At 37.2% G+C, this 12,382-nt stretch overlaps 1 protein-coding gene across 15 annotated transcripts in view; it reads right to left on the bottom strand.

Annotated features, from left to right (window-relative positions):
• elna (elastin a) overlaps nucleotides 1–9,662 on the bottom strand; it is a 142,089-nt gene extending 132,427 nt beyond the window's left edge. For 11 of the 15 annotated variants that reach the window (XM_060905760.1, XM_060905768.1, XM_060905762.1 and 8 more), the window contains exon 1: nucleotides 9,321–9,662. In XM_060905760.1, coding sequence (XP_060761743.1) covers nucleotides 9,321–9,396 — 76 coding nt within the window. In that variant the 5' untranslated portion in view covers nucleotides 9,397–9,662. The remainder of the gene's footprint in view (nucleotides 1–9,320) is intronic. The other 4 variants (XM_060905766.1, XM_060905769.1, XM_060905771.1 and 1 more) reach the window with 1 other exon arrangement.
• Nucleotides 9,663–12,382: the final 2,720 nt, after the last annotated feature.

The raw sequence follows: 12,382 nt of genomic DNA, 5'->3' as shown, positions 1-12,382 counted from the left end.
CACATAGACACAGACAACCATTCACACTCACATCTACGGTCAATTTAGAGTCACCGGTTAACCTAACCTGCATGTCTTTGGACTGTGGGGGAAACCGGAGCACCCGGAGGAAACCCACACGGACACGGGGAGAACATGCAAACTCCACACAGAAAGGCCCTCGCCGGCCCCGGGGCTCGAACCCAGGACCTTCTTGCTGTGAGGCGACAGCGCTAACCACTACACCACCGTGCCGCCCTATATATATATATATATATATATATATATATATATATATATATGACAAACTCTGAGTGGGACTTCTGAACTGATATGTTGGGAGTTTTTCAAAATCAGCCTGGATTTTGTAAAAAAACTAAGATGATCCTCAATTGATAAGGTACACATTTGTAGAATCAATGTGAGTTACTGTGAATTTATTTAATGGATTACATGGTCAAGTTTAATTCAAATGTTTTGAAAGTTTTCTAATATGTAAATCAATGAGTTGAAAGAGAACATTCTAAAACATATCCATAAACTAAGCCAAATAGGGCTAGCCATTAAATTAAGAAGAATAAAAGAAAGTATGCCATATAAAGGAGGAAGAGTTGGTGCGTGTCTAACTTGGCCAACATGCTGTGATGGCTGAGCTGCTTTTCTGGAAGATTTAGCACACACCATGTTTAGTGCGCTTTCACTGAGCTTTTGCCTTTTATGGAGTTTTGTAGGCGTCACAAAATGTAAATTAGCTGTGCCATGAAGTGTTTGGTCATTTATGGAGCATTAGCATTTATCAACATAGCATAAGACGAAAGTTCAGTCTGGCCTACAAAAACATTTACGAACAGTTTTACTAAAAGACTGATAAATGAATCCCATTGTTCAAACGTGCTAAAACGGAAGACACTCTACGTTACACAGAGCGGCTGTGATGTTTAGTTAAGTGATTTCCAAGCACTGGTGTCCCATTCTGTCCTGTGTGTGTATCAGGAAAGCAGTGTTTATTATACCACAGTGTGAAAGACATGGCTGATAAACTGTCAAATCTGTTAACAGCCTTTGATTGTGAATGAGAGGTATAAAGTAATCTTGCTAAATGAAGACCCTTATCGCTGGTAGCATTTCTGAATTCCAGCCAACAGTCTAAGAGACCAGTGGAGCATGCTGTTCAGACTTGGGGTCACTGTATAGACATTATAGTACCTTTTCCCCCCCAGACTGACCTAGGTCAGAGGACAGGGAACACATAGTTTACAAAAGTAAAACTGAGATTATAGACTATAACTGATTCATGTGGCAAACAAGCAGCAAAGTACTGTTTAGGGTTTTAATGTCAGTAGTGAGATTTAGCTGGATTTCATGTGTGGGGCTTTAGTAGCAAACTCACTCTCACTTATGAAGTTTTATATGAATTCTTGATGAGATCAGTGTGAAATACATACAAATGGGTTATTCTGCAAAATTCTAATCCTTTTTCACCGAATAATTCACATTGTCCCCATGTTAATAGACATGATCAGACATGACCTTGTTTTTAAGGATCCCTAACTGATTTCCAAAGTAGTGGATGGGGTGTCTTAAGGACAGATTTGGGAATGTTTGAGCTTATGTCTCTTCTCGCACAAGGAATGAGGAATAATGACACAATGAATCGTATCCCCATCCATATACCCTAAGATAGATTCATAAAGACTGCACAGTTAATATATGCTTGGAACCACAGACATCATGACAAGAACTCTTAAATCCTTTAGCACTGACTTCAGCCAACACACCACGAGACACAAGAGGTGTCACATTAATTCTTTTAGTCAGCCAAAAACCTCTAGAGCTAGAAAGCCAGCACTTCCTAAAGGATTAAATCCAGTGAGAGGTGCTCACAGCACACATTTTCAATTCCAGCACAGAATAATCTGATTGAAGATTTTAGGGGGTAAGGCAGCAAATCTGGATGTACCATCCGATCTGTTTGCGATTTTGCCTGCTTAAACCAAGGCCAGCCTGGTGTCAAAGAAAAGGAGAATTAATGTTTTTGGGATCCTCTGAAGTCCTGGTCTGCAACCTAAAGCCAAAACTCTTTCATAAGGACTCACAGTTATTAGGAGACTGAAAAGCTCTTTGCTTTTATCTGGTCCTGGCTGGTCAAGTGTTATCATGAAGATAACACTTTAAGATCCACAAATAAGCAATATATTAAAACTTAACTCATGCTTTCATAATGCTTTTATTCAATTATTTAAGTTAACACGTACTAATCCTTAGCACATCCGGAAATAAAGAAGCATCTACCAACCAAATGAAATCATATAGATTATTATTATTATTATCTCATCTCATTATCTCTAGCCGCTTTATCCTTCTACAGGGTCGCAGGCAAGCTGGAGCCTATCCCAGCTGACTACGGGCGAAAGGCGGGGTACACCCTGGACAAGTCGCCAGGTCATCACAGGGCTGACACATAGACACAGACAACCATTCACACTCACATTCACACCTACGGTCAATTTAGAGTCACCAGTTAACCTAACCTGCATGTCTTTGGACTGTGGGGGAAACCGGAGCACCCGGAGGAAACCCACGCGGACACGGGGAGAACATGCAAACTCCACACAGAAAGGCCCTCGCCGGCCCCGGGGCTCGAACCCAGGACCTTCTTGCTGTGAGGCGACAGTGCTAACCACTACACCACCATGCCACCCTATTATTATTATTATTATTATTATTATTATGCAGTGGTAGTCTTCACTTCTTGTTGGCTCATTCTGTTAATTAATATCATGATGTATACAGTATTGATAAAGATCAATTGCATTGCCTTTTTGTATACAATGTAAGTTAACCCAAATTTTACGTTATAACTTGGGATAATTCACAATTTGCAATGCAAAGACAATATCACGAACAAGTTGATTTAAAATCACATGATTGACTTTATCAGTGTGATGTTATAAAAATGAGTATGGTGATAGTCTCTTTGCACTCTCAGAAAATAAAGTACATTATTGTACCTTTAGGGGTTGTCACTGGGGCAGTACCCTCTAAGGTACTTATTTGTACCCTTTGTATCCTGCTTGGGAACATATTTGTACCTTTTTGGGCCTAAAAAGGTACACAGTTACCTTGACGTCTGATAATGAGCCTTAGGGGGTACATTAGTGTAGATTGTACCTTGGGGGACAGAAATTGACTCCTACTGTACCCTTATTTCTGACAGTGTGGAGTGTGAGCCACTCAAACACAGAGTAAGGACTGTGGCTAATGAAATTAGTTGCTAAGGCCTAACTTAGAGTTGTGTATAGATCTGATTTAGAATAGTATTGTAAACTGCATATTTTACACCAAAACATGAACTTTTTAACAATATGTGTATTTCATTTTTATTTATAATATTCCCTTTGTTAGGGTTTAGTTTAGAACAAACAAATAAAAAAAATATACAAAAGGTCTAGTGCTAGCATTTTAACCAAAAATGTGAGTTAGCATGGATTGTTTCAAGTATAATTTCCATAATGAAAAATGTTTTTTCTTTAATACTGCAGGTCATATTAATAGAATGAGTTAATAAGATGTTAATGCTAACTATTACTACATTCATATGAGCTGTTTCATAATCATGGTTGTCTTTTTGAATAACACCAACTCACTCCTGGAACTAGGTCCAGTATATGTATGTGTGTGTGTGTGTGCGTGTCTATCCATCTATCCATCCATCCATCCATCCATCCATACATACATACATACATACTGGAGTTTCTTCAACCTTATTTTACAGGGACACACCAGCACTACCTACAGAAGTAATGTCTCTTGTAAGATCTTAAAAATATGTCTGTAAGAGTCAAATGCAGCTTACTTTTGACCTTGTGGTCATTTAATTTAATTCTACTAGAAATATTACACTTAGATTTTCCTGGTTAAATTCAGAATTGCATTTTGTTAATATTAACTACGCTTTACTTTGGGATGTATACTGTACTTTCATTCACAGTATAAAGCTATTTAAATGGAAATTACATTTTTTCGTAAGCCAAGCGCCTCCAACAGGATCCTTTATCCTTCAAAAAGGTCCTCTCTGGAAAACACTCACCATGTGATGAAGTTGTAAATGATTTTTCAAGAAAATATTTGTCTCTTTTGAAGCAGAATAATCTGTTGTTGCACAGTAAAAAAACAGGACTTGAAACAGATGTGAGACATGTTTGCAGCACAGCTTCACATGTGGTTGAAATGTGTGTCTCAAAAAGTGTCCTCTCTGGAAAACCACAAGGATCGTTACCACTTCAGTTGTTATTACAGTTCCCACCATGTACAAACATTGCTGCACAGTACTTGAAAATTTGTCCTTAATCACATCGATTACAAGTTTTTTCACTTTTTATAACTTACTCTTGTGGACTATAAGGAAGTGGGTCAATTTTAGAAATACATGCCGTCTTCTCACCACAAGTAACATGCCCAGTATATGACCTGTAGCTCTGAAATTCTGCAGTTCATTTCCATCTCAAAAGGTCATTTTTGGCAGCAGAGAAACACAAAAATCTGAGTTTTGATTTTTGAACTATTGTAGCCCTGAAAAGTTTACCATGATTGTGAAACAACCCATATAAAGGGTGAAAAGTAACAAAATATTCTCTCTTTACAGTACTTAAGTGCATGGTTCACTGTAAAAATATAAAGTATAATTAAACCATAGTACATTTCCTCGAGTTTTTTTTATTTAAGTAATATTTTTAAAGAAAAACCTTGCTAGATTTATTTTAATCACTATTATAGAGTGCAAGTTCAATAAAGTATTTAACTCTGGAACACTGTAAGCCAAATAAAAGACAAGTATGTGCAAATTTAAATAATTAAAATAATAATTTCAAGACCCAATCAAAAAATTCCTGTCAACAGTCTACACTTTTGGGGCAAATTCTTAGTCAGCACCAGCAAGCTAGCTAGCTTGCTCATGTTAATTTATATTTTTCTAGCTACACGCACTATGTTTACATACACAAAATAATCCATTTGTTGCCCTTATTCTGAAAAGCACACTATTCCTACTAAGCTGTTTACATGGTTAATGAAAATGAATATTCCATTATTCTTTCCATTTACATGTAGCCATGCATACCCCAGCCTTGCAAACTGTTGTCTAATTTTCAACACACAAAGCTGACCATAAACAGGCAAGAAGCCGTGTGTTGCAAACTGAAGTAAAATCTCCAGTTGACACACATTATGAATGAGCTGTACACATGTCCAGAGAATGCTCCTAAAATCCAAACATTATCAGCATATCACGTCTTAATCAGAAAATCCTAAATTTGAAATAAGGCCAAATTTGGAATATCCAAGCAGATATGCTGTTTACATGACCTGTATCAAATTCTGAATATTTTCATTCGGAATAATAGTGGAATATTAGTGTGAATGTAAACATACTGAGGGTTAGCTATCTACACATTGCCCCTTCCACCAGCTAACGTTACTTTTCTTTATATACAGATAATCATGTTGCTGTTCACTTTAGCATAGCTCACATTGAGTTATTTTAACTATATAACTATAACGCAGTTATGTGAAAAATGCATTCCTCAGCTATAGAACATTTTCAGATTAGTTGTATCAATGGTAGACATGTAAACAAACAAACAAACAAACAAACAAACAAACAAACAAACAAACAAACAAACAAACAAACAAACAAAAACCTTTGTAAAGTAGTTACTCAAGTAGTTTTTTTTACCAGATGTCTTTTTTACTCTTTCTTGAGTCATTTTCCTGATCATTACTTTTACTTTTATCCAGGTGAACAACAGTAGCAGTACTGTTACTTAAGTCAGTGTGTTTTGCACTATTTCCAACACTGTTCATACATGTCTCAGGTGGCTGTTAATGTCCACCCTTCATTATTTCCTGATGTGTTAAGGATTAGTTCATGTATTATTTCATCATTATGAAAGTTTTAGTTGGAGGTACAATCATCAATTTTTCTATTGCTTATTGCACAAATAACTTGGAAGTTCTGTAACTAACAAACAAACAAACAAACAAACAAACAAACAAACAAACAAACAAACAAACAAACAAACAAACAAACAAACAAAAAACCCAACCCACACATGTTAGATTTATCCATGACTTTAGCAGAAGTTTAAAAATCATTGATAAAATCTATTTGGAAAACTGACTTTTGGTCCAGAAGGCTTGTTCATGTTCAGATGTACCTTCTGTCAGTCATTTGACAGACACTCTACAGGTCACCTAAGTTCCTAAAGGCGCTGCTTCGTGAACATGGACGGGATTGGGGGAGTGAGCTCAAGCAATTTAAAAAAAAAATCAAGTATTGAACACAACTAACTGTCTTAAAAAAAAGAGAGAGAGACTAATCTTCCCAAATACACCTTTAACTTTAAATATATTGCTTATTTGTGGACCTTATAGTAAAGTGTTACCACACCTTCATGATATACTGCAGCTGCGCAAGAACCGGCATCAGAATTCCAGCATCAGAGAGGTACTTATATTTGATACAGCTCTCTGCTCCTGAAAGCCATATGATCAATAATAATTACATTTCTGACAAATTTTCTATGTGATGAACAACTGAAGGTGGACTCAGGAGAGAAAGAGTGAGATGAACTACGAGTCACTTAAAAGACTTTCACAGTCAGACAGATGTTAGACTGTTTAGGTCCACACAATCCTTCAACACTTTCCACACTCTTGCGGTAATTCTGGTTTGTGTATGTTTAACCAAAGTGAGGTAACTCCCCTCTTCCTTGTGACATCATGGTTTAGTTACCAAAAGGAAAGTTGCTTTAGACTTCAAGGAATCCAGAGTTTTCTACAATCTGCAGCATCTGTAAAGCATGTGTGACTTTAAACAAGATTGTAGGAATGTTTTCTTGTACTGAGAAAAGAATGAAAAATCTGTTGAAACAAATTTAGGTCGAAATGTGTTTGTTGAATTCCATTAATCAGTTTTTCTTTTGAAATTCTTGCAGATACACAACAAATGTCCTAGATTGGATTTAGTATATATATTTGAAGTGTTTCCGTTTAGGGTACACATATTTGAGCTTGTCATCATCTCATAGATTTATTCGTATCTAAATTACATCTTCCAAAGTCTATGCGTCTGATTGATGCAGTTTTGGTTGTGGATCAAGAATGGCTCACTCCCATGGAAGGGAACCAAGGACAAAATGACACAAGTAGGGTGGGCCTACTCTGATGAAGGAATGGATATGTGACCATTATTCTACTTATTCCCCAATCTGGCTTTCCTGCTACATTCCCCCTATTGCTGTAGCTCACTTACACCAGCCAAGAAAAACATTCCACCTGCGTTTGCTCTCCAAACAGACTGTCAAGGTCTAAACTAATTTAAACAGTTTAATAAGGATATGATTTGACCAATAATATTGATAAAACACCTATTTATATTTTAAGTCCTTCTAGAACTTTAGGATGAAGGCTCTGTGTCAGTATTGCCAATTAGATATAGATGAGCAGCTTTACTGACCCAACAATTCCAATAAATGTATCTCGTGTACTTCTCTTAACATTTTACTACAAGACTTACTTAAGTATACTGCAGTTACTTCCTGGATTCTTTTATGTATCACCCAAGAGTTATTGGTTTTAATCTATATATAAATGGCATGCATTATGGAAGAGACACAAAGAGAACAAAACAAAATTTGGTGTTTTTGGATCAGCTCTGCACAGTTTAGTTAGTGGCACATAAATTTAGCAGGTGTCTTACAGCCCTGCATTTTAAGCTCGACTTTTAGTATCAAGCAAGACAGAGTTGGCTGGGAGAGAGGAATCCCGGGAAATAGCTCGGGATTTTTTATGGCCTCTAACTTAGTTTTTTTTTTTTTAATGTAATGAATGTAGCAGACAAGAGAAATTAAAGATGTGGACCTGATGGCTTTATATGGAAAATGGACAGCAGGAACTGCTTTTCGATTATAAGTCTGTTTACAAGAATAAGAGCAAAAGTCTGCTTTTACACCTTTGTGAATGAGTGCAGAAGAAACAATTTTGAACAAACAAATAAATCTTTGTGAAGAACTCTAGCTGTGTTCAGATGCTTCCTAATTGAGGGGAACAGTGAGATGATTCACTTCCAAGAATGAACATAAGTTCAAACTAAAAACAGAGGGAAAGGGGAAAACTTGGCAAAGCTGTTGAGAGCTCTCTGTTGTGCATTGCCTTGTTCTGGATAAAGTTTTAATTCAGCAAATCATGCACTGAGAACTCCAAAACAACATTAAAAGGCTAATAAACCTGTCAAAAAACAGCTCTTGTGTGCTTGATGTCTACTGGGAGGTTTGATTACTGACTTTTATGTGATTCAAGTGACAGGAATGGCAGTCCAGCTGTAGCCTCAAAGTTCTGCATACATAAAACTGCCCTTAACATTAACAAACCCAGCAGCCTCTTATAGCTGCTGAAATATTACATGTGGGACACTAATAGTCCAAGTCCAAGAAGTCCACGAAAACAAATGCACTCTATTTATAATTGGAATTGCTTGTATATGCTTTATGCTTTATCTGACATTATGTATTATCCAGTATTAATTAATATTATATAAGTTTTACAAAAATATTTTTAATTATAAAAGGAACAAACTGCAGATAACCTATATTGAATAAAAATTGAACAGTCAAGCCCATAACTAGTATATGTAAGTAATAAAAGTAAGTTAAAACAGTGGAATTGTTACTGGAGGAATTAATACATACAGTATTACATACCTACAGGCTCTAAGTTTCAACATGTTAAAAAAAGAAGATATGTACTTATGTTATTAAGGATGTGTCATTAGTATGACTCCTGTATTTGCAGACAAGTCAAATATTTCTCTAAGAACCTTATGATATACAGCAGTGCAGGCTAAAATTTTATGGGAAATACACTGGTATGCTAATAGGAATCTTTCTCTTAAAGATGTTGAAGACAACTGCACTCCAAAATGCAAAATCTTAGTCATTCTTAAAAAAAAAAAAAAATCCTTTATATTCTCACTGTAGAGGTGACTGAGACAGACTTACACACGGCAGATTTATATATTAAACAATCAAGTTCATATCTACATTATGAGAGTCTTATGAGAAAAGAATGACAGTATTAAACCCACAAGCTGCAGTTCTGTGAAAAGTTCATAAATTGTAGTTTACGACACTACACTTAAATTCAAGAACATACAGTTATGACCATGTCAAATCCTTGCTTTTCCTGAAATAAAAGAAAGAGTGTAAAAAAAAACAGGCTGCACCTGTCCCTGTGTGCATAAGAGCAAGAAACCCTTGTTCAGGGTGAATGAAGTGCACACCTACCTCCCTGTAGGGAAGGCTGCAGCAGGGAGAGCAGCAGCGAGCCGAGAAGCAGCAGCGCAACCATCCTGGTAGCCATCTCGCCCCAAAATGCACCAGCCCGATCCAAATCAGCTGGTTTTATTCTCCTAGAGCTAATTACCACTTCACAAACGTCTCAGAAAAGGGGGGAAAAAAGGAAGGGAGGCGCGGTGGGGTGGGGGGCTGGGATGCAAAGACACTGGATGCAACGTAATTAAGAAAGGGCAAAGCTTGCGTTTCGATGGATCATTGTGCTTTTTTTTCTCCCTCTCTCCTGTGTCTGGTGTTGCTGTTTTTATTCTGGTCACTCCTGCCAACAAAGTCTAGCCCTGCCAGATAGAGAAGGGGAGAGAGAGAGATGGAGAGGAAGGGAAGAAGAGAGAGGGTGGGAGGAAAGGCGAGAGAGAGAGAGAGAGAGAGAGCGAGAGAGAGTGCGAGAGAGCGAGAGAGACCCCTCTTTCCCACTCTGTCATCCAAAAAAGAATTCAACAGTCTGCCAGATATTTGCATGGATTCTCAATGGCTTATCATTTCTAGTCAAGTACAATAAAAGTTTACCCCCCCTCCCCACACACAAATACATTCTTATCGATTCATGACAGTTTATATTTCAGTAAAATGCTGCTTCTTTTACTAAACAACAACCCAGAGAGAAAGAAAACAGTCAGGAAATGTTTATCTTAATTATATCCAGGACGGACTGAAGCATGTATTAAATGAACGGAACAACTTGCACATAACATAACAAACCCAGTACAAAAAGACTGAAAATAGTGCTTTCCAAAAAAACAAGAGTGACAGAGAGCAGAGCAGAGAGACAAATCAGCAAAGAGCTTGTTAACACATCAGAGGATGGTGCCTGGTGTCAGTCAGACCTGAGGATTTCAACATCATCCCTCATTCCTCACTATCTCCAACCACATATCAGAAAAAGCTACTGTTGAACTCAATTATATGACTCTCTGCCAACTCTCTATATCACACTATCATGAGGCTTTTCATTACCAAGACCACAGGTACATCCACCACAGCAACTCTTTCAGAAACTGAGGAATTTAAAGCGTGTTTCGTTCAGAGGAAACAGAGCCAATTTCACTTCCCGGGCCATAGTTTTAATTCCTGTTCTAGAGTCGATAATTTTCTATACAGCAAAAGTATTAATCTGGAAGAATAAAAGGAAAGGGAACCACTAGCAATAAATGCAGTCATTGGTATATTAAAAATAACTCATAGCTAATTTAATAATGACACCTTTTACGGAGACTCTACACCGCTAGGAGGAGCAGAATGGTTTGGAGACGGCTGTAAGCAGCATTGCCAGGTACTTCTAAACTGCTTCCTCCACTAAAATAGGATGTACTATTCAAGGACACTGCATATTTGTAATACTACCTTGTTAAAACATATAGTATTCCTTTTATATTATAAATATCATTTTCCAAAAATAGTCATGGTGTTGGACCGTGTATGGGATTTGGAACGGGCCAATTCAGAGGACTGGACTTCTTTTTGATGTTGTTCTGAAACCTTTAAATGGAATAAACAGGCAAAGAAAAATAGTAGTAGTGGTGAAAAGCACAGGAATGGCACAGAGACGTGTTGGTTGTAGTTTTGGTTTATTTTGCCAGCTGCTTCTACAACTGCAAGCAAACACGCAAACCACAAACCCAAGGCATGAACTGCCGCTTTGTACAGTGACACAAGCAACCATGTGGTATTTAGAGTAATTGCAGACAGTGCGAGACAGACCTGCCAACCTTTGTGCACTTTGCATTCCTATACTATGCTCCATATTTGAACATTGGAGTAAGCTGCTATTAGTTTTTAACCAGGCACTGTAGTGTGGCTGCCCACTGCTCTGGGTGTGTGTGCATGTGTTCACTCCTTCAGATGGGTTAAATGCAGATGATGAATCTCACTGTGCTTGAAGTGTGCATGTGACAAATAAAGGTTTCTTTCTTTCTTTCTTTCTTTCTTTCTTTCTTTCTTTCTTAAAATATGCAAAAAGAACTATTTCATGAATTTCAAATCTTCCAACATGTTAAGTCACCTAATGGCCTAGTGGTCATTTTTCACCTGGAATGCTTTTCATTTAACAGATATGTCTTGTCAAAAGTTAATTAGTGGAATTTCTGGCCTTCTTAATGTAACTGAGACCATCAAACAGTAAATAGTAAATAATAAAAATAGAGTAAATAGCCCTATTCCACAAAAATCCATATTATGTCAAGAACTGCTCAACTAAGTCAAAAGAAACGACATCCATCATTATTTTAAGACCTGAAGTGACTTTTAATTAATAAAAATAAAGAAAAAACATTGAATTAGATGGTGTGTCCAAACTTTAGACTGGTACATCAGCAATAAAAGCGAGAGAGAGAGAGAGAGAGAGAGAGAGAGAGAGAGAGAGAGAGAAGTTTAAGGAAATTGGAATTGCCTAATGATGATACACTGGCCAAAGAGAATATTATATTCTGTCAATTAAATCATTATGAAAGGTACTATCACTCATGTTTTGAAGAACTCTTCCACCTGGAAATGATCAGAAGACCAAAACATCACAATGTCAGCACCTCAAAAAAATATATGGAGGTAAGTAATGTTACTGTTTTGATCAGAATGCTGTCTTGGACATCTTGCCTGTATGCATGCCACCATGTGTCACAGACTGAAAGAGTAATGATCTAGTTGAATCTCTAACCATAATTTCACCTAATACACTTACTTCAATGTGCCACATGCAAAGACAGAGAAGATGGTGACAAGCGTAACAGCAATGATGTGTGAGGAGAAAATATAGTGTGTATGCTGAGCTATGATTGAACATTGTGCAGGTGGTTGGGTGATTTTATTTGATCCATTCCATTGTTTCCAAAGCATGATGACAGATAAATGGTGATGATGAATGTTGGCTGGATGGCACCATAGTATGATGGTACCATAGAATGTCTTGGATCTTCCAAGAGGTGAATCATCACAAAAGCCATTTTCATGGTGACCTGCTTCCAGTTTCTAATTTTTGAGGACATTGCACAATGTTTCAT

This window comes from Neoarius graeffei, chromosome 23 (genome assembly GCF_027579695.1).
Source record: "Neoarius graeffei isolate fNeoGra1 chromosome 23, fNeoGra1.pri, whole genome shotgun sequence".
Taxonomy (NCBI): Eukaryota; Metazoa; Chordata; class Actinopteri; order Siluriformes; family Ariidae; genus Neoarius; species Neoarius graeffei.
The sequence above is the reverse complement of the archived record's forward strand: the minus strand, read 5'-3'. Positions and strand labels throughout refer to the sequence as shown.